General features: G+C 33.4%; 3 protein-coding genes and 1 long non-coding RNA gene across 6 annotated transcripts; 1 reads left to right on the forward strand and 3 right to left on the reverse strand.

Moving 5' to 3' along the window:
* Positions 1 to 29: 29 nt before the first annotated feature.
* LOC108842039 (histone acetyltransferase HAC2) lies at positions 30 to 5118 on the reverse strand. Its single transcript, XM_018614843.2, has 13 exons — positions 4951 to 5118; positions 3472 to 4392; positions 3108 to 3389; positions 2754 to 3014; positions 2533 to 2661; positions 2252 to 2452; positions 2009 to 2151; positions 1623 to 1926; positions 1373 to 1512; positions 1202 to 1280; positions 713 to 1111; positions 384 to 610; positions 30 to 295 (listed from the first exon to the last, which is right to left on the reverse strand). The coding sequence occupies exons 2-13, from the start codon at positions 4324 to 4326 to the stop codon at positions 253 to 255; spliced, it is 3063 nt and encodes a 1020-aa protein (XP_018470345.1). The 5' UTR covers positions 4327 to 4392; positions 4951 to 5118; the 3' UTR covers positions 30 to 252.
* Positions 5119 to 9117: 3999 nt separating this feature from the next.
* On the reverse strand, positions 9118 to 12044 carry LOC108825778 (uncharacterized). 3 transcript variants are annotated; one of them, XM_056996640.1, is made up of 9 exons: positions 11938 to 12035; positions 11374 to 11467; positions 10974 to 11111; positions 10772 to 10853; positions 10526 to 10694; positions 10302 to 10438; positions 9965 to 10214; positions 9829 to 9892; positions 9118 to 9752 (listed from the first exon to the last, which is right to left on the reverse strand). In XM_056996640.1, the coding sequence occupies exons 2-9, from the start codon at positions 11426 to 11428 to the stop codon at positions 9340 to 9342; spliced, it is 1308 nt and encodes a 435-aa protein (XP_056852620.1). In that variant the 5' UTR covers positions 11429 to 11467; positions 11938 to 12035; the 3' UTR covers positions 9118 to 9339. The 3 variants fall into 3 exon arrangements, with proteins under 3 accessions (XP_056852620.1, XP_056852622.1, XP_056852626.1); XM_056996642.1 differs by having other exon boundaries at positions 11367 to 11467; XM_056996646.1 differs by lacking the exon at positions 11374 to 11467 and having other exon boundaries at positions 10974 to 11113; positions 11938 to 12044.
* A 517-nt stretch (positions 12045 to 12561) lies between these two features.
* LOC108829801 (putative F-box protein At3g23960) lies at positions 12562 to 13760 on the reverse strand. The gene is given in 2 exon segments (XM_018603394.2): positions 12562 to 13326; positions 13329 to 13760. Coding segments are annotated over 2 exon segments (1026 nt in total). The 5' UTR covers positions 13714 to 13760; the 3' UTR covers positions 12562 to 12685.
* A 4289-nt stretch (positions 13761 to 18049) lies between these two features.
* LOC130504044 (uncharacterized) lies at positions 18050 to 22178 on the forward strand. Its single transcript, XR_008941101.1, has 3 exons — positions 18050 to 18412; positions 18490 to 18608; positions 22030 to 22178. It is a non-coding gene; the product is annotated as an uncharacterized LOC130504044 (long non-coding RNA).
* Positions 22179 to 22538: the final 360 nt, after the last annotated feature.

Raw genomic sequence — 22538 nt, forward strand, 5'->3', positions numbered from 1 at the left:
AAACAAACATCTCTTTCTAAAAGATTAGCCAAGCAGTAAATTTAACTGTAGGCTTTATGGCCTGTCTTATTCTCTCTCTATTGAACACTAACGACAAAACTAAAAGGACAACAACACTCTGAAGCACTCTTGACAGAAATGAACAACGGTTAAGTATCTCATGTAAGAGAAGCGTTTTATGATCTGTACATTTTCTTCTATAAGCAGCATCACTATCTTTAGGAATGTACAATTAAGTCATTCGACTCTTCTTTACTGCCGCAGACGACTCTTAATAAAGTACTCCTTCGTATCTCTGAGAACACAAGAGAGAGTAGCATCAAGTTATAGTAAAAGTTGGAGTTGCAGAGATGACTAAACTCACAAGAAAATGAAAAATTTACCTGCAGCGCGGTATGGAGCAAGTGGGATCTTGGCAATGGCACGCGTGAATACTTATCATCTGCCGAAAATTATTGCAAATCTTACAAGCTCCTCTCTTTTTGATTTCGCACACTACGCTGTGATTGAATAGTGTTTTAACATCATTGCATTTCGGGTATGAGCACGAACCAGTGGCCATGGTTCTGCACTTATGTGCATGCAACAAAGCATCGATTATCGCAAGAGCCTGCGAGTAAGTTGCGCAAATCAGAAAACAGGTAAAATACAAAAAAAAAACAAAAAAAAGAAAGAAAGCTTTGGTTTGTTTTCAAGAACATAATATACTCACCCCTACGGGTTTAGGAGGCGTCCCGTGTGTGGAAGGGGTCATTGGGAAGAGATGAAGCAGACGAAGGACTGTGCTCTTCTTGTTATAACATGCAATGCAAACTCGGCAACCCGAACAAATCAAGCAAGAGTAGTAAATCGTTTCTGAAACATCCTTCTGGCAGGTCATACAAGTCACTTGAACGAGGCTGCTGGAGTTCTGAGAGATATGATGCTTGTCTGAAGTGTGGAGATGGTGAAGTATCATCATAGAAGAATGCTTGGCGCGTCGGAGCGTGTCAAAGCTGTAGTTATGCTTCTGTGAAAAGCCTAAGAACACTTGTCTGCTCTCGAACATACTGTTTTCTAGGATGACATCATTATCCTCAGTTGTTGTAGATTGTATGCCGTTCACCTGAACCTGTAGAAGTCAAACAAAACCCAATCTTTTAAAAAATTCACTTTTTAATCCCTAAACTTGAGAACATCAAAACAAGAATGCTGTAATAACCTTTGAAAGCGAATGCTTCTCTTTGTCATTCATAGTATGTGTGTGTTCCCCAGGAAGCTCTTCTTCTGCATCATGGCATCTGTTTGCAATAAAGGAAAGGGATTTGTTAACATAACCAAAAACGGAGTAACCGAAATAAATAACACAGAGAGAGAGAAGGTGATTGATTACCTTTCACACAATTGAAGATTCTTGCACTTCCCACAAAACCATCTCAATCCCGACAATATTGGCTTTGAGCAGCGTGTGCATGAATAATTCAATTCCACGACCATGAAATCCTCCTTGTTTTGAGATATCAATTTGTCAAGCTACACAAAACAAGAATACTCCAAAGGTTAAACGCCCTGAAACACTCCAAAGTAATGTATCCAGATATAAATCTTAAGTGCATTCAAAAAACGTATAATGATCATATTACCTTTTGCATCATGAGAATGTTTTTAGCATCATCAACGTCGAGATCATCCTTACTTTTGACACCCTTTAGTGCTCTTCTAGAAAGAGATTTAACCTTCTTCTGCAACTCGTCATAGCTTTCTCTCTCAAAAGCCTGAGTCAGGAGCTCGGCATTGTCGGACCAGAAAGATCCTTCAAAGTAAGGCAAGCGCGCAGCCGTAATGTTGCATGTAGATTCTTCTGCCGAAACGAAGAACCGATCATACAAGTTTGTAACGTTCATCACTACCTTCTGCTCGGTTGCTTTATCCAGCAAGGAATGATACCTGAAATAGCGTGTTTATAATGTTAAAATCCAATTTCCTCACAAAAACAATGGACCAAACATAAAAGGAAGAAAAGACAGACCATTGGCGAAGCTTCTTAGTGTTGGGTGTTTGCTGAGTCTTAGGATGAGAATACATAATGTAGTCTTCTCCTTTTCGAGGTGGACACGCCCATATATAGCCCGTAGTGAAACCCCGAATCTTACAATACTCAAGATATCCAATCTATCCAAAAAGAGAGAAAAAATGAAACATATCAATGACAATAACAACTTAGATTCTAAGAAAGTTAGTCCTAAACAGAGAAAAACAATGAATAGCTTACCAATATTTCATGATAAACGAAAGTTCGAAGAGCTTCTCCAGAGAATGTCACTCTCTCGGGTCTAAAGTACTTGACCGAATCGAGGTACAAGATGTATATGCTGCGTTGGTTTGGTTGGCTACATTCTGATCCAAACTCTTGAACAAACAACGCAAAGATGCATATATCAACTCCTTCAACTTTCTGGAACAAAAGAATGACCTGAAACATTCGAAATTAGTTAAAATCAAGCATGGTTTGAGATACATAACTGAATCGAAAGAAAAAATATGACTTCTCACCTTTGATCTGTAAGGGAATTCACTAGGGTAGTGTTCCTTATGAAGCAAATCGGCAAATTTTTTGTTGACGTGTGAGGTTTTGTCAGCTGAAAACACGACCCGGACAGTAAGATCATCTGGTTCTGGTACCTGTAAAGAAAGAGTAACAAGCTCAGTATAAAGAAACGAAAAACCAAGTTTCAGACCGAATCTCAAATTATCAGAAACCACATCATTCTTACATCATCAACGCTCTTCCCAGTAGCCTTTGCCGTTTGGAGTCTTTCTTCTTTGAGGCGTCTGGATAGCCTCCGTTCAATAAAGTGGCTGAGGATGGTTTCAGGCAAATCTTTCGCCCCCAAATCTGTATTTTCGATACTTTTACGCTCTTTTAGCAAGCAGTAGGGACAAATGTAGTCTGCTGTCTTGTCAATGTCTTTCTGTTGATTGTAGAGACCACATATCTGATGTTGCCACTTTTCGCAAGATTCACAACAAACCCACTGCACCATGATAAAAAAAATGTAACGTAATTTGTAAAAATTGATGCACTGAGAAAGATATATAGGGGGGAGAGAGAGAGAGATGGAGTTTACCTCTTCTATGTGTTGATTGTCAGCGTTATACTTTTTAAGCATATTGTCTCTTGTGACACTGACTCCAAACAACATGAAGTTTTTTCTGCTGTGACTGTAGCAGGGATTACAGATTTGATGCTGCGCATCACTTATTTTTTCCTCGGGGATGTAATATGAAGATTCATCTTTGATTTTGCGGGAGCAAAGAGAACAGTAGATTGGTTGCGCTGGTAACACGAGTGTGCCATTGTCACACAGTTGACATATATCCTTCGGGTCACAAGTTTCTCCATTTACTCTCTGTGGGAAAAAAAAAGATTAATAACCAAACATATCAAAAGACAAGCAAAAAAACTATGGATAAGGCCAAAACAATTGTTACCTGAATACTTCCCTCCTTGAGGCTCTTAATATGCAACTTTATTTCTTCTTCTGTGAAACGTTCCACCAGTGAGACACCTCTCCTATTACTCTTTTGCAGAGGCACTGAGTCAGCATTAACCTCACAATTGGTCTGTTCATCACATTCCATCGGCTCAACAACGTCCGCTCCAGGTCCAAGTTTCTCATGTTTCAGCGGCCTTTCCTCGGTTTGAGTCTCTCTTTCGATGGTAAAGAAGTCGGCAAAAGAGTAAACCCGGGTTACATTTGGTCTTGCAGGTTTCACAGTTTTGCTAGTACCAAGATCCTGAACACGCTTACTGTCCAAAGGTGAACTGTCCATCACATCTACCTTCGTTACGTCAGAACAACCGCTGAAAGTCTCAGGGCTTCTATGAACTAACGTTCCGGGTGTACTGAAACATCTTCTAGCACATGAAGAAACCTCCTCGAATCCTTTCACCGGAGTGGAAACTTTCTGCTCTACAGTGAGAGCAGGATCCGGACATAGCTGAAGAGAAGGGAGTCTAGATGAATCGTTCCAAGGAGAAAGACTCAACTGTACCGGTGTTTCAGCTCTCGGTCGCTTTGATGGATAATCACCAATCTCTGACTGAAACATCTCTCTAAAAAACTCCACATTCCGTTCCTCCTTATCAGAATCAAAGTTTAACTGTCTTGGTACTCCGATATGATAATTAAGTCTTCTGGATGCTAGGTATTGGGCCTTTCTATCAGATGTAAGATCTGGTAGCATGTTCAACTGCTGATTCAAAACATGAATGTCTGGTTGATTAGGATTGGGGTTAAGATAAGAAGGCATCATACCCCTGTACCATTCAGGCGGCTGCGGCATTGGGGCTATGAAGACCAATACTACAGAGAAGACAGGGTTATATAATCAACTGATTCTGAACATTCCCTGCAAATTACAAACAATCAGAGAATGTTAGGATCATGCAGGTCCTTATGGTCTCACAAGTAACAATCAGATTAAAAAAAAACAACCAAATCGACAGTTAACAAAACCAAACCATTTGTATACAATCCTAGGTTGTTCTTGCTTGTTGCACAAGTTAAAACTAAGTGATGGTATCAAGAGACTCATCACTAACAAAAACAACAACAGGGATCCATAAATCCACCTGAAACGAATCAATCATATTTTACACAAGCTAAAAGCTGTTTAAACTATCAGTGATTGATCTGTAAAACAAAATCAGCTTCAGGCACAGCTAAAAGGTTGATGCTTTTTTTAACAAAACCCCCAAATTGATTTGACATTCTCCCTAAAAAAAACTCAATTTCGAAGCTCGAAACCCTAATAATTGAAGCCACGAAGCCCTAATTACATAACGTAAGCTAAAACGCATTATCCGACAAGAACCCCCCACTAATCGGTAAGGACAAGCAACGAAATCGCACGAATACGAACCCCGACAAAACCCTAAATCGAGAGAAGGAAGGAAGAGGAACGAACCTCTTTGTTCAAAATTCGAATAGTGTTTTACTGTGGGGGGGGTTGGGTTCGCGCGCTCGAGAAGTGGAGAAGACAAAGAAAAGATGTTGAAAGTGAAAGTCTTCGTTGATCTCTCTCTCTCTCTCTCTTGTTGTTGCTTAGGGTTTCGGCAATTTCTTAATCTAAAAGTATTGTTTCTTTGATTAATTTATAGCAACTTTATCTCTTGTTTCGAGGGTTTCTCTCTAATTTATGTCTTTTTAAGATATTTTTATCTATTTAACTTCGGTTATTTCCTGATCAATTTCGGTTTAGTATTTCGTTTTTTTTAATATCTAATCCAATTATTTTCATATATGCATCCATTAATTATCACTTACGGTTGTCTTTTCTCAATCTAGGATTTATGTTTGTTTTAAATCTTCCAGTGGCAATTATTTATGATTGCATCAATAAAATCTATAGTTTTCCAGCATTTTCTCACGGGTATAAAGTACAAAACTCATTTTTCTCTTCATGTTTTTCTTTTCCGGTTTATAGAAATTTTATCTTTAGTTTTAAAGGTTTTTCTCTAATTAATATATTTTTGCGGTTTTAATCTATTTAACTTCGGTTATTTTTTTAGTCTCTTTCGGTTAAATATTTTGGTTTTTCACTATTCATAGCATGATTATTTGGGATTTTTGTTTTCGTTTTTGGTTTTTGTTTTTTCAGAAACTAATTTTCATCTAAGCAAGTTTTAGTTTTTAGCTTTTAGTTTTTGTTTTTGTAAAAACTATTTGATTTGCCAAAATATGATACATTTTGAAACTTAACTTTAAATAATATATATATATATATATCTTGGTTTATATTTTGCTATAATATAATTTTTTTATAAAATATAATAATTAAAAAATGTTACTGTATTTTATTTTAAAATAATAATCACAATATATTGATAAAGTTTAATGGTAATTCTAAATACTTTGTTGCATTATTTTAAAGTAGTGCATTAATAATCTTTTGAAAAAAACTAAAAAATACATTAAAACTAAAAACCTAAATCTAAATCTAAAAATCAAAAATCAAAACCAAAAACTGAAAACCAAAAACCAAAATCTAAAAACCAAAAACTAAAATCTAAAAAACAAAAACTAAAAACTAGAAATCAACATCAGCTCAATCTAATAACTCTAATTTATATAATTGTGTCTCTTAGTTATCCCAACTAACTGGTTTTCATTCATAGGTTAATTTTAGGTTAATTTTGATGAATGACTATATTTAAAAATATTAGATTTGTAGTAAGAAGGTAGAAAGAAATTAGAAGATTTTTTTTTTTTTTGAACACAAAGAAATTAGAAGATAAAGTAGGAGAAAACATGAGAAATTAAGATGACATGGTTAGTCGGTGAAATACTTTTTTGTTATCGATCAAATTTCTCTTCGTTCTAGAAAATAAAAAAATACAGTCGTTGGGCTAATTTTCTATAAACTGTTCTCTTATCACGTACAATTGATTATTTTCTAAGCTTATGGTGTGACTAATGTCTGTTCGTTCTAAATCTAAATATCAGTTTCATTTCGATGCTACATATATCTAAGTTTACTTTTAGTTGTTTACTGAGTTTTATATCACTAGATTTTAACAGTAAAAAAAGTTTAACCAGCGGATATGCAGAAAGCATACAAACATTAATATTAACTCTTTTGTGCTTATGCATGATATAAATATTAACAAAATAAATATATAATAACTATTTTTCAATTTTAAATTATTTTGTAATTTATATGCATGATTTGCTATAAATAATATTACATTGTTTTAATTAGACGTATGTGTTTAAAAGTATAAGATAAAGTCAATTTGGTTATTCTTTGGAAATATTAGATTGCATCTATTTCTTTAAATTCAACCATAATATTTTTTTCTTAGTAGAATAAGATATTGATTAATTTGTTATTAAACTTAGTTAGTTATTTTTTAGATTTCTACATATAGTTTAGTAAATTTATGTATAATGCAATTTATGTTGTTTTAAAATCTAATAGAAATAAGTGTCGACAATTAAAAAATAAAAATAAAAAGATAATATTTTGAAAACTCATACATTTATAAACTTTTCAAAATAACTAAAATATAATTAGGGAAAATTTGGATAAATGCACTTCAACAAGATTATAATTTGAAAAATACACCCTTGATTTAAGCATTTGAAAAAATACACTTATTTATATATAAATTTACCAAATTACCCAATCTTAATATTTTTCAATTCCTATTATATTTTTTTAATAATTGTTTTAAAAAAGGAAAAATCGTTAGAAAATATGCATAATATCTTTTTAATATACTACACAATATCTTTCTCATATCTTTTGAATATATTTTTAAAAAATATTATTTGAAAAAATAAAATAACACAACACCTTCTGGTCTCTTTATCTCTGTTTCTGATTTTTTTCATTTCTCTCTAATTTTACAGATTCTTCCTCTCATTTCAAGAGGTTTGTTGATTCATGAATTGGATTTCAGTTTCTAATTTTTCTGCTTCTTTTTTATTCTGACAATAGTTCTATCTTTTAAAAAAAAAAAACATGTTGTGTTTAGCTGGAAATTTAGGAGAGTGGAAGATGAATAAAAAATCATGGAAATTCATAGTGAAGACAAGAGCAGAAAATTTGGATGCAAATTACTTCAATATGAGTTAATGGTATTCATGCCACGTTAAAAAGAAGATTAACAAGTCAAAGCTTTAATGTTAATTAGTGTTCTTCTTTTACATATTCAAAGTAAAACAAAATAAACACATACATGAATTACTTGGTACCTATCGGTAGATGATGACTTGAAGAATGGAAATTTGGTATAGAATGCAACATGACTTGTGTTTAAATAAAGTTAACAAAATAAAATAAAATTCATATCATAATTTATTTATTTTATATATCTTTGTTATTGTAACATATTCATCTTTAAACACATATTTATCTTAAACATCAATAATTATAATATTCTTACTAATTACGAATTTGTATATTAATTATTTAAATACTAAATTGGGATAAAAAGTAAATTCACATTAAAGAAAGTGTAGTTTTCAAAAAAAAATAGAATCAATGCATTTTTCAAATTTCAAATCCTAAATATGGTATTTTGCAAATTATCCCATATAATTATTGGTTGATAATTTATTTTCTTTTATTAAAAGATTTTCGTAAAGTTACATAGTAGTTAACCTCTGGGACAAAAAAAAACATAGTAGTATGACCAGAAGGGTTGTTAAAGTTACATTTTCGTGAAATTCGTTGCAGTCTGGTTTTTTTTTTTTTTTTTTGATAATCCTGGGGTTCCCCACTTCGTGTGTCATTCTCCAGGGCCCGGTCAGACAGCGGTCCGCTTCATCCGGGAGGGTATTACCTGGGCTGAGGACAAGGCCCAACACCCAATACCGCTGGTGATACAGAAGAGTAGTTCCCCCCGCCTAGCGTCGAACCCGGGGGCATGACAATTGGCCCCCAAGGCCCTTACCAAGTGGGTGAACCCAAGAATTTTTTAGGGTTTAGTATTAGAGTTTATGATTTAGTGTTTTGTTGACAACATTAATTTTTTTTAATTCGTTTTTATATACTATTTTTATTTATTTTTAAATTTTATTTTGAGAAAATAATATAGTTTGACAAATTATTTGTTTCCTTAATTAAAAGATACTGAATTTAAAATGACAAGTTTATATTGGTTGGTGAACCTAAATGTTCATCCTAGTGGGTGAACCCAAGAATAACTCCATAAACAATATAGGAGTTGAGTAACAATGACACGAGACTCGCAGCCATTTTATTAGCAAAGTAGGTACACTTCAAGCTGACTACACAGAAGCGCAATGAGAAGACAATGTGTCACAAGCAGAGAGAGAGAGAGCTACAACAATGAAGACACACACACCTGCAAGTTTGTCGTAGGTTATAATAAACTCATTAGGATCTTTGTTGGTTTCTTCCCCGGAGGAAGATACGTGAGCTGATATGAGTGCTCTATCTCATCTGCCTGATTGTTCTGTCACTTTTTCAACTGCACTACAGGTACAGTCGAATGAGCCTTGATTTGCACCGGTTCACCATCTTTTCGGATTCTATCACAGCTGATGATAACATTTTCTTTTAATATTTATATAAACATTAACATACTAATTGTAGAACAGAGAGAGAGAGGTAAATGAATAATAAACCTCCATATTGGTGTAACTGTTACAAAACGAAACCTCCCTTGAATAAAGAAAAACACCATGCATGTTAGCACTCGTTACAGCGAGATCCAAAAAAAAAAGAAACATTGCTCCCTAAACAATACAATACATTTCCCACATTCACTCACTAATTAATCCATCTCCTGCTGCTAAAATCTAAATCACTCTCCTCTATCTCTCTCTACCTCAAATCTTGATTATACGGAGAGTAGTAATACCTTCTTTCTGATTCCGAGCCAGGGCTTCTTGCTCTTGAACCTAACCCGTGATCATATCTAATGCCACCACCATACCTTGGAGGATAACTCGACGAAAGCTCCACACCTGGAGGTCCCATTACGCCTCCTCTGTATTGGTGATCATGATTGTAACCATACCCTGTGTTCTTCCTCTGTTGCCATATCCACACATCTGCGTTCTCTGGGATAGGTGCGTTTATACCGGGAAACTCAACTGTCATTTTCCTTTCCGGCTCTGAAGAGCTTGCTACTTCCAATATCTCACCGTCCTCAGCTTTCACTTCCCCTTCTTCTGGTGGTTCAGTCTCTTCCTCGTCAAATATAGTGATTCCAGAGAGATGATCCTCTTCCACAGCTACATATAGAGAGAAGAGACAACTAACGTGTGAACAAACATTCCTTTTGGTATAATGATGGCTCAGAAGCTTTACCTAAATATCCCGGTGGATATCCAATCTCTCGCATCCTATGAAGCCACGGAGGAGGGTCCAGTTCCTGGACAAGACAAGTATTTTTGCTTAAACAGAGAGCTCACTGGTGTAGTAATGAATAGGTTTGAAAAGTTACCCCAAGACCAAGAAGCTGACGAGTCTCTGGATCAAGTGAGCCAGGCTTCAAGCCATCATATTTTCCACCTTGAGCGCTCTTATAATATCTAGAAGGTAGACGAGAACTTTGACTTCTTTTGCTTTTATGCTGTCTCCGTGCAATACTAACAGCTGATCGATCAAAAGGCTTTGGACATTCTCTCATTGAATGACTGTATGCGCCACAGTTGAAGCAGCGTGGAGGATCATCATCGATAATCTCCAAGCCTCTGGAACAATAAAACACAAAAAGTTTCAAGAGAATGCACAAGTTAGATACTTAAGTATGTCACAAAAATCAGATTAGATTAGTGTACCCTTCCACGTTACTTGAGCCAACGGTTGAATCTAAACCAATTGTGAATTTACGGTTATAAAGAGGAGTAGTGCTGCTCTCCACTGGAACAAACTCCTTTAGAGAATCCTGACCAGTTTTGCAGTCGAACCAGAATGACTGCACATGCAAGAAGAATGTACCTATCACTAAGGATTACTGAAAAACTTCAAAGTTCTATATGCTTTTGGCGACAGTTTCACTCACCACAGATGATGACTTCTGCAATCCCACACGCAAAGCAGGAAAGTATGTGTCCTCACCAGATTCTAGTACTGGTTCTTGATCCTGATCAGATTGGCAAAGAAGAGAAGTTTGTTCTGCTTCCCATTCTGACCATTGCTGTAGTAAGCTTTCCAGCTTCTGCTTGCTAGCTCTGTAAGATGAAGGAGAGCAAGAATTAATACAAAAAACACCAACAGTAACTTGTAGATAGTCTTCTATTGAACTAACCTTGTTAAGTGTTTATAAGTAACATGGACTGAAGGTTGATGCTCGTTAGAGATTGTTCTGGCTCTTTTAACACCAGTTTTAGCTGATCACATGGAATTATGGAAAAAAAGAACGAAAACGTAACCACATGCATTCAAAGTGTTTGAGCAAAATGAATCCTAATATGTTCTTGAATCATATAAAGAACAAAAAAAAAGGATACAACTAACATCCACTTTCACAGTTTCAGCACTGACATTGACAGTATCTCTAACCGTCGTGGCTGTGGATGTATCCCTTGAGAACTGGCCAGAGACATTTCTGAAATCATCTTCTGTTAGATCCATGTCTTCCTCCATGTCTGATAAGAGCAAAGAATCACAAACAGAAACAAAACCCAAAAGCTCTTCGTTATTTGAAACTAAAACAATCAAATACCAAACAAAACTCAGAGCCTTTTCCCTTGGACTAAAAACAGATAAACCCTCCAAAAGCATATACTAAAAGATCAAAGTAAAGCACTCCAAGAAAAAGGAAATATCGAAAAATGGAAACGCTAAGCAATTTCCTGAATCAGTAAAAATATGCCATTTAATTTTTAAATAAAAGAAAGGACCTTTTACCAGAATTGTGTTCATCTTTCTGACCTTCTAAACCAGAGAAGCTTGAAGCTGCCATCTTTTTTTAAATTAAATCCTGAATTATTTATATCCTCCTAGAAGAGTTTCACAATCAGCAAATGAGAAAACCAAAGGCTAAAGAATATAAGATTTCAGTTCTAAGGACTCTCAAAACAACATTCAGCTCAGGTAAACAGAAAGAATCATCAAGAAACCACACGACAAGATCCAGCTTCTTCTTACTGTTTCCCCCAAAACCCAATTGAAACCCCAGTCAGAAAAAAAAAGAGGAAAAATTCAAGACTCAAAATTGGTTCACTGAAGAAACTTCAAAAAGATTTAGGGTTGAAGAACAGTGACGAGAACAGCCCAAGAATCTCTACTATAAACCTAAATTCGAGACGTCTCGCATAGACTAAACGAGTAAAACCCAGTTTCAAAAATTCAAAATTGAAATGGAATATGAAACGACACGAAGCTCACAATTTTTTTTTTTACTTTTAAAGTGAATACAATAAAAGATAAGAGGTAGAAGAAGAAAACGAGAAGAGAAGAAAAGGCTTTACCTTTTGTCAACGGGAAACGAAAGTGTGGCAGTGAAGACGAAGAAGAAGGAGAAGGAGAATGGCGATGAATGATAGAGATCTGTGGGGGAGAGGATTCAAAAGAGAGCCAGCCTCTTTGTTTTTCCGCCCAAGGAAATCATTCGATACCACCAAGTGCACTAAAAGCCCATGTAGTGGCCCAAACATCCCGGCCCGTCTATATTTGTAGTTCGTTTTTACATGGTCAAAAGTCAAAACTTTGAGCGGTGGCTTGTGGTGTACAGTGTACTGATGGGATTCAGCATACATATAATTGTTGCATGCTTTCATTACGTAATTTTGTAACAATATAATAAAATATGTCTACTCATAAAGCTAAAATTGTTTGGTCAGAGGTTTGTAAACCCAAAGATGAGGGAGGGTTGGGTTTAAAATATGTCTACTCATAAAGCTAAAATTGTTTGGCTTCCTCATGAAGAGAAGATTTCAAAAGGCAAAACTGTAAACACAGAGATTGATACAGTCTCCACCATCACACAAACAAAAGAACAGAGAAAGGTCATCAAATAGCATAAGGAGAAGTAAGGTCCCATGACCTGTTACAAAGTCTTGAGTTTAAAGTCCTAAATATATTGAAAAAGCTTCACGTCCTCTACATGGTTTAGAGAGAGGCGAATTTTACAATCCCTAAACGCATTCATTCCTTGGATTTCAACTCTTCTGATTATATTGCTCTCGATGTTGTAGTAGTAAACATGGAAACAATAAGGCTAGGATAAACAAGATAAATAGCATGGCGACAACACGATTTCATCTGTACCAGTCACTCCAACAAAATATATCCTGACCTCTGCAACTATATCCTTCCACAACAGGGGCAGCGAAATGGATATATGCTTCGACCATTCATGTTTATCAGCATCTACTAAAACCCACAGCTCAAAACATTTAGTTTCTCTGGTAACTTTGGCGCACCCTTCAGACAAAAGAGCACCTAATGTACCCTTGTAATTTACAAGAGTTGATAAACTCCATAGTGACATCTCGTTAGCTTTATTAATAACTTTGAACTTCTCAGACCTAATATCAAAGCAAATTATACTAATAGCCCTTGGACGCCAATTGGCCATAGTTACATAATATATAACACCATCGATGCATATCCCATCATTTTGAACATAAGAATGGGGTATGCAACATTCGATCATTCTCCAAGACATCTTTTTCTTAGTCCCTAAAGTCAGAACTTGATACTCTTCACAATTTATATGAGTCCTCGAGGTCATGGACAATATCTTGAATTGTTTATCAATTGGATCAAACCCAAGAAAACTGTTCACCACAACACTCTTGGTCTTCACGTGGGGTAAAGTTAAGAATTGTCTTGTGCTAGGGTTACATATCACCGGCTCTTTTTACGAGACTTAAGATGTGTAAAACAGACTAAACCGCAGAGAGAACCAATATTTTCAGAGTAATGTGTAGAAGGCAACCTCATAATATAATTGGCGGCTATAACATCTGGCTTTTGGACTTGAGGTATCGAGAATAACAACGACTCTTCACTGTTTTCTATGCAAGAGAGCAAGATATGCGGACGAGCTCGAGACCTGGTGATGAAAAGCTCCGTGAAATATTCACGGCCGAGTACGTAAGCCCAAGACTTGGATACACAGCAACATTTAGGTATCCACTTCGCCGGCAACCTCAAGAGTATTTCGATGATGAGATCAATAGGGATCGTCTCTGAGTTTCCAACTGAGACCGGAGATTGTGTGTTGCGTCGGGATGTTTTCATCGCAAATAGTGCTTTGAAACCCTAGATACTCCCTTGTAAACTGAAAAGTAATGTGCGTGCACATATTTCATGTTTTTTAAAAATACTTTTGGATATTAATTAAGGGAAATTTTCTAAAATATATATTTTAAGCTTCTTTTACCAAAACAGACTCCAAAAAGGAAAATGATCAAAATAACTTTTTTACTTTAATTTTTTTCATATTTTAATTTTTTAAATTTTTAAAAATATCTCAAAACCCAACCCAAATTCTAACAGAGATTTATGCAAAATATTAAAAACTTGATTTTGAATATAAAAGTATACCCTAAACTCAGTCAAATGCTAAACTAACTTTAAAGACTAACTAGATTTTGACCCGCGCTTTCAAAGCGCCGGATTGTCTCATTTTCAAATATTATATAATGCATTTTTTGTATACGTGTAGTAGTTGTTTTACATGTTTAGGATAATAATTCTTGAAATATAAAGATAAGACTCCCTTTTTTATAATAACTGTCGTTTTAATTTTTTTTTTCTTGTTATACAAAGCATGTCATTTAAAAAAATATTATTATACAAAAAATATCATTTTATAATTCCAATGGAAATTGTATTTACTTTCAGCTGAAAATTAATTGTAAACTTTTTGGATTTATAAATAATTTTATTTATCTTAAATATTATTGGCCATAAAAGTGTAAGTAACAACAATTTACATATATTTCAGCTAGCTTCTTAATCTGTGTGAAAATGTCAAAATGATACTTATTCAGAAATGGACAAAATAATATATAATATGATGCTAATTTATTATATTTATATTTATAACTGAGAATTTTTGAAAGTGGTCAAATATTAATATTCTGTTAAAATTAAGACAATGTTATTAAAGTTAAAAAAAATTGTTTTATTAAAATTTTTGATTTATAATTAATATTTTGAAAGCGGTCAAATATATTTGATGCTTGTTCATCAAGTTAATTTAGTTCAATCGGAAAATCTTGTTTCTATATATTATCTTTTGAATTTATTGTGTGTAATAAATAAGAAAAAAGGAATGTTATAGAGAATATTCTGGAATTGATTTGGTTTGAAATAGATTCGGGATTTTAGTTTAAGTATATTATTAGGTACTTTTTGACCTGCGCTTTTAAAGCGCGGACATATTTTGTTAATTAATTTGATATATATATATATATATGATTTTTTAACCTTTTTATTAGGTAACAAATAGTTCTAAAGTTGTCTTAGTACAATTTTTAGTTTTAAACAGTGTTTTCATATCGTCGTCAAAAAGATAGACTCCAATATATATATATATATATATATATATATATATATATATAGCATATGTTAACATATTTAATTTTGTAGTACTGTTAATTTTCTAAATATATCTAAAGTTACATATATGAGAATCAAAATATTATATTTTTCTATTAGATCCGTCATATACTATTTTTGAAATGATGTTTATATTTTAAAACTGGTTATAATTTTAATTTTTAAAAGTATAATTGTTAATATTTTAGTTAGTTTTCGTTTTAAGTGATATTGAATTGATCACCAAGTTTTAAGAATGAGATATTTTTAGTATCCATCAATTTTTTAGGATTAACTTTCTAAATGTATATATATATATATATATATATATAAAATCATTACAAAAATATTTTTAATAATACTAAAGTCATATACGTTGTAAGATTATTTTTATAACTTATGTCAAATTTTTGTATATTTTTGTTATATTATATGGTTTAGGGATTGTATATTTTCGTGTAATTCTCGGGAATAGGTTTTTTATACTGTATATACACGATTTCTAACACGTTACGTGGAATATAATCTTTAATTATTAGTTGTATAATAATAAGTTAAATTCTTTAAGGCTTCTTTATAATTTATAATTGGAGTAGACATAAAAATGGACTTTTGATTGACAGCCCACTGAGATTAATACATCCGCCAGATTTTAATTGTTAGGCAATTATGTTGTTTTAAAAATTTAAAATAATAGATTAGTATTTAATGAGTGGTATTTCTTTGTAAATATCTTCAAACATTAGGGGCAAAATCCTATGAGGGATTCTGCTTTAATAGTATAGACTAGATTTTGACCCTCTTTTAATTTTCTCTTAATTTTTGTAACTAATAAATTTTATCTTTATAAATAAGATTATATTGTCTAGTTATAATGACTGTTTATTTTTATAAATTATGCATACATGGTAAGACATGTTATACGAAGTTGTATATTTATACAGCAATAAATTAATTTTTCATATTATTTAAAATTTAAACATAAATTTAATTTCTTAATAATTTGATATAATGTAGTGTCCCCTAGACTATATTTGAGAAGTGATTTTGTCACATGTCTTTCTACAATCATTTTCAAAAAATAATATGACATGGCTACTAAAATTGATGACATTTTTATAGATTAATATGACTTGGACAATAACATTTAATGTTAATTTATATTTTTGGTAAACTTTTTAAAATATGATAATTACTCATATATTACATTTATTTTCGATTTGTATTTTTGGATTGTTTTAGAATATGGTAATAATTCATAAATCATCATTAAAATACATATATTCAACTATGGCATTTCAAATTTCTAAATATCATTTAAATTAATTATATTTTTCAAAAATGTATACATTTTTTAAGAAAATTATTAAAATTAAATTTTAAAATAAATTAAATAGTAAAATCATTAGTTTCTTATTTTAATTTTAATTTTTGACAATTATGCAATTTTTACATATTTATTTAATATCTATACTATTAAAGTAAAATACCTAATAGGTATTTGCCCTTGATTTTTAAGTTAATTACAAAGCTATGCCACTCTTTAGTTATAGTTTAATATAAATAATTAATATTATCTAAAACACTCTAATATTAAAGTTTATGACAATAGAGAATATTCTAAAATTTTAAAAAAGGAAGATTTAAACTCCAACAATAAATGTTTAATGAATACATTAACTATACAAATACTATTCTGATATAATACATCTCTACCAAACCGTTAACTTACACTACCAACCCAACATTAAAAATAAACAACTGTATTTATGGTTTTTATTTTCGAGTGTATAAATTGTATTTATGTATTTTTTGATTAAAAATATGTAAAAAAAAGCAAATGAAAACTATAATTTTCTGCATTCAAATCTACATATAAGATAAATAAGAAAAAAATATTTATAAGACAATACAAAAGAAACATATTACTCCCACTCTATTACAAAAATATGAACACATATTTTAATTTAAATGAGACGGGGTAAGAAAATGAATTGTTTCATTTTAGTTTTAAATCAATAAAACTATAATTTAAATGAATGCAAAATGGACTAATTAGATAATTTTTATATTATATTTATACTTTTAAAATCAACCAAATCAAGTTTTGGAGATGTCCTAAAAAGGTTAGAAATTTTGATTTTCTTGGAAGCCTTTTATCATTGGTTACAGTAAGCGTCAATGCATAAACTAAAATCTTAAAACTCGATTTTAAGATTTAGGACATCTCTAATCCAACTAAATTCAATTTTTGATTTTAAATAAAAAAGAGCTATTACAACTCATAGTCCAATACAAACTAAAACTATATATCTTAAATCATTATGTCATATATATATATATATATATTAAATATATTTTTGTGCGTAGCATTATTTAGCAATCTTGCATCAACTATGAATATATACATGAAATTAAAAAGAGATTATGTTTTTAATAACCATTTATTATTTTCTTCAAACTATAAAAAATTCACAAAGTTTTAGGATTCACACATTTATTCAATTTTATATAATATTAATAACAAATTAAGCATATGAATAATTTAATCAATTTTAAAAAATATTATCAGATTTTTTCGAGGAAAACACCTAGTATCTATGTAAATTGAATATAATATTTTTCGTCACAAATTTGGACTTTGTTAATCTATTTTGAATTGGGTTATCCATAATTTTTTTCATTATCTAGTGGGTGTAACATTTGGGCTCTTATATAGCCCAGCTCATCATCTATAATTTGATCACTTAATACCAATCTATTTAAAAGATCCAGCCCACACTCACATTAACGTGACAACATCAGATGAAGCAAATTGTTTTTTTTTTCCAGAAAATGAATCGATGAAAAGAAAATGCTCTCTGCAAAACAGAACGACGATTGAATTCAAGATCTACCGACAACTCTCATTCTCCGATTTCTATACGGTTATATTCTCTCACTTTTCGTTTAAATTATATAGATTCTGTAGTTATATTTTTACAAATCTCTAACATCAATGCATATAAATTTGTTTCAGTTCATAAATATTTGCATGTCGAATATGAAGCCATCTGTGATAAAAACGATGAGTCCGAGATGGTTGTCAACTGTACCTGTTCCGATCAATTCAATGAAGTCGTAAGAGGCACAGGAAGATAACAAAAGTTAAATCTAAGTTGATGTCTTTGTGTTAAATAATTAAGGATTTCTTCAACTGTACACAGATAAGTCTCCCACTATAGCTTTTTTATTATACGTGAGACTGTTAATCTCATCTCCTTTAGAGTTAGTGAGTTGACTTAATTATGTATACAATTCATGTGCAGGTGCGTGCAGTTAAAAATTTAGAGACAGAGCTTTATTCATCTGAAGAAAATGGGACAGGGACTTAGTAGATGCAAGTCAAGAACAGGTTAGTTGTAATTTCATCCAAATGTAAGGAATTATCTTTGTTTTAAAATGACAGAAAACTTACTTGATATCGCTTAGGATCACCTCCAGCTTTTTACGTTGCTTCCCCAAGTACGCTGAATGGACGCTGAATGGTATTGCCTCAACACAATCCAAAACTTTGCCCAGCACATCTGACAAAATAAAACATGGTAAAGGTTAGTAGTATTGATAGCAAAAATAGATAGTTTTAACCACTATCGTAATTTAGAAGCCCTTTGTTTGTTTGATGGTGTGAGTTTGATTAGGAAGAGGCGCTGCTATTTATAATAGGGAGAGGTGTTTAGGTTTTTGGAAAAACTTGTTGCATACTCAAAATCTCACGAGATTTTCTAGTTAATATTTCGAAAATTTCAGTTACCAATTTGAAACCCAAGATATTCTTTGTGTATTGGACCCGCGATATGATTAGATTTAATTCTTTTAACCGTGATTGTAGCTATATCGTATAATCTTCTTTTTCTATATTTTGTTTTAGATTTATTATAGGTATCAAATAGTGAATATTATGTTGTTAAAAATATGAATACTCGCCATATTTGTAAAATTGAACATGGAAATCACGGAATGAGTTAAAGAATATACTTCAAATAGATTTGGTATCTAAGCTATATATAATTTTTTTTTTGAACGTCTGAATTTGATATTAATCAAAGGAGGGAGTACAAAACAGAATAAAACAAACCAAGGCAAAGCCTTCTACCACAAGGTAGTGATCATAAAGGACAACTCGCAACACTCTAAATAAGAGTCAAATGCCGTTTCCATTCCTTTCTCTCGCAAGCCTATCATGTAGCCAAGATGGACCTCCCAATGCTAAGTAGGATTGGAATCTTCCATCTCTTAATACACTTCTCGCTATCTCTCTTACAATCCCATTTGCAGAGACGTTTTCAACTTCAAATGCCACCATCACGAACTTGTCTTTAAGCTTTAGTACTTGATGGATTAAGTCTCTGTATCTTGGCCATTGAGTAGGAGATTTTAAAGCTTGTATTACCTCCTTGTAGTCCGATGTAATGATCACCTTTGTCACTCCAAGGTCAGATAGACTATTGAGGGCCCAACTCACACAACGTAACTCTGCTATCAAACGATTAGGTGTGTTGATGATCGCATCTCGAGCATGGTGTGATACGTTCCCCGACTCGTCTCTTGCTATCCAAGCTACTCCACTGTGAAGTACTGCATTGCGCCAGTTAGCGTGAACATTGCATTTTATAACCCCCTCCTCTGGTGGACGCCATGTCTCAACGTTGATCCTCTCACCCGTGTTCTGAACTGCAGAATGGTTAAGGACAAACCATTGTTCAACTTCCTGCATCATATCGCTCAATGCTTTATCCTTTGAGACTTGTGTATCAGCATAAAGAATGGAGTTCCTATTCTTCCAGATTAGCCATAGGATCCACGGAATAGCTCGCGTTGACACCTGGGACCGGCTCTTGTCCTCCATCATATTGAAAATAGAAGTCATACTTTCCTCAAGAGATCGGACCAGAGTATCCACATGAAGAGGGTTTCCTGCCGCAGACCATATAGTAGCAGCTATTGGACATTGGAATAAGACATGATTAATCGTTTCTGTTCCTCCATTACACAATTTGCAGGAGGGATTCACATCCAAGCCTCTGTAATTAAGGCGTTCAGCTACCGCAAGTGCTCCTGATACTGCTCTCCAAAGGAACATACGTATCTTTGGCAAGGTTGGAATTTTCCATATCCGTTTCTTCAGACCGTTACGAATCTGTTCCTGCTGTGAAATCACTCCTGCCATTACTGCTTTCTCTCGCACTAACATCTCATAGCCAGTTTTAACAGTATATGCTCCATGTCTTGTGTATGCCCAAATAAAGCAATCCTCTGTTTCACCTGGCCTCATTTGCTGGATTCTGTGAATCTCATTAGGAGGGAATAGCTCCGCAAGTTTGTCATTATCCCAACCACCTGAGCCATCTGTTAATGACGATACCTTGAGCATTACGTCAAAGAGAAGTTGGCGGTTGATAGGCCTCCGAGGTGTCTCATCCAAAATCCACTTCTCTCCCCAGACATATGTATCTCTGCCGTTCCCAATAGATTTAATGAGACCCTTCTGTAGTAGTTCACGCCCAAACAAGATACTTCTCCAAGCATAAGAAGGTCTATAACCTTGACCACAGTCTAAGAAGTCTTTGTTAGCATAGTATCTCCCCTTGTACACTTGCGCCAAAAGACTTTGAGGTTCATTTAGCAACTTCCAAGCTTGTTTAGCCAATAAGGCTTGATTAAAATCCTCGATGTCACGGAAGCCTAGACCTCCAAGTTCCTTCGGTAAACAGAGGTTTGGCCAAGATACCCAGTGTATCTTCTTCTTGTCACTACACGCATTCCACCAAAAGGCCGACATTGCACTCATAATTTTCTGGCACTGGTGTTTCGTCAGTCTGAAACAGGACATAGCATATACCGGGAGAGCCATGGCAATAGACTTTAGTAACACCTCCTTTCCACCAAGTGAAAGCGTTTTAGAGTACCATCCACTAAGTCTTTTGCCTAGTTTCTCGCCTATAAAAGCTAACAGCTTTTGTTTCGAGCCACTGAAGCATTCTGGTAGTCCCAAGTACGTGCCAGCCCCACCCTCGTTCTCAATCTCCAACAGCTCAGCTATCAGGCGTTTCATTATTGGGTCGATGTCAGCGCCAAACGTTATAGATGACTTGTGAAAATTGATCTCTTGACCAGATGCCTTGCCATATAACTTCAGACAGTGTAAGAAGCTAGTACACTCTTTCAACGTTGCTTTACACAGAAATAGGCTGTCATCGGCAAAGAGCAGATGTTGAATAGAGGGGCAGTTCTTCGTTAGACGCATCCCCGTGATGTCTTCTTCCATCTCAGCTCTATTCATAACGTGCACTAACGCTTCTGCACATAGTATAAATAGGAACGGTGAGAGTGGGTCACCTTGTCTAATGCCACGTTCCGGTGTAATCTTTCCATAGGTTTGCCCATTGATGAGAATAGTATATGTGACTGAGCGAATGCACATCATGATCCATTGGATCCATTTGCTGTCAAAACCCATTCTCTTAAACAGAATTTCCAAGAAACCTCATTTTACTCGGTCGTAGGCCTTAGACATATCCGTTTTTATTGCAATGTATTCTCCTTTGCAGTTCGGATTGGTCTTCAAGCCATGTACCATCTCATGTGCTATATATAAATTAGTGGCTGTTTAAAAGATAAAATAGATTTCCTAATAAAAATTTAGAGAACTTTATTTATAATTACACTAACTGAAAATGGGAATATCCTGTAATATCTTTGGTTCAAATTCGATTTCCATATTTTTGGCTTAATTAAAGTGTCAATACTATCCATAAGTATACACTGCATTTTCATAAACGAATATTTGAAATAGCATATAGGTAGGTGGAGCCGTGGAGGAATGAACTAAAAAATATGAATTTGAACATTGATTTATATTCTTGTGAAGTATATACGTTATATTTAATCGATAGTGTTTTTATAGTTTAGAATTATTGGCTATGGAGGGTTTGTTTAGAGTTTTAATCCCAAAACATCTTTTTATTTCAGGGTATAAGGTTTGATTATGAAGATGATTTTGATGGGCTGAACATCCTTTTCACATGCATGGACTTATTTGGAAATGGGCCTAACTTGTTCGGTTGTAAATTGGTCAGATTATGGATAAGTCATAAAAACAAAAGAATTCTGATTGGTCTAAAAACGGGATCGACATTTATTTCTTAAAAAAAAAAGGTAATGGCATTTGGTGGTAAATAACTCAAAAAGTTAGTGGCAAAAAGCTATTAGGTATTTTACTTTAATAGTATAGATGAAATTACAACAACTTTCTTATGACCAAACAAAAATATGTATCTACTTTATTAAAACAGAAGTACACATATGGATTAACCCTAAGATTTACTATTTATTTACAAGTCTATGCCACTGAAGTATTTAATAATCCTATATTTAAGCAATTCATGTCTTTTTCTAATTTATTAAATGATTTCCTAAATCAAATTTTAAACTAAAAAAGATTTGAGAACAATAAATTTTTTAAAAACGACTTTCCTAAA

Source organism: Raphanus sativus, chromosome 2 (assembly GCF_000801105.2).
Source record: "Raphanus sativus cultivar WK10039 chromosome 2, ASM80110v3, whole genome shotgun sequence".
In the NCBI taxonomy this organism is placed as follows: domain Eukaryota; kingdom Viridiplantae; phylum Streptophyta; class Magnoliopsida; order Brassicales; family Brassicaceae; genus Raphanus; species Raphanus sativus.

Coding starts and splice junctions, on each gene's coding strand:
- LOC108842039 (XM_018614843.2), bottom strand. CDS start 4,326: ATGCCGCAGCCGCCTGAATGGTACAGGGGTATGATGCCTTCTTATCTT. Junction 3,390..3,471: donor TCAAGGAGGGAAGTATTCAG/GTAACAATTGTT, acceptor TTTTTCCCACAG/AGAGTAAATGGAGAAACTTG. Junction 2,152..2,251: donor TCGTTTATCATGAAATATTG/GTAAGCTATTCA, acceptor CTTTTTGGATAG/ATTGGATATCTTGAGTATTG.
- LOC108825778 (XM_056996640.1), bottom strand. CDS start 11,428: ATGGCAGCTTCAAGCTTCTCTGGTTTAGAAGGTCAGAAAGATGAACAC. Junction 10,854..10,973: donor TGTGAAAGTGGATGTTAGTT/GTATCCTTTTTT, acceptor CCATGTGATCAG/CTAAAACTGGTGTTAAAAGA. Junction 10,215..10,301: donor GGCTCAAGTAACGTGGAAGG/GTACACTAATCT, acceptor TTATTGTTCCAG/AGGCTTGGAGATTATCGATG.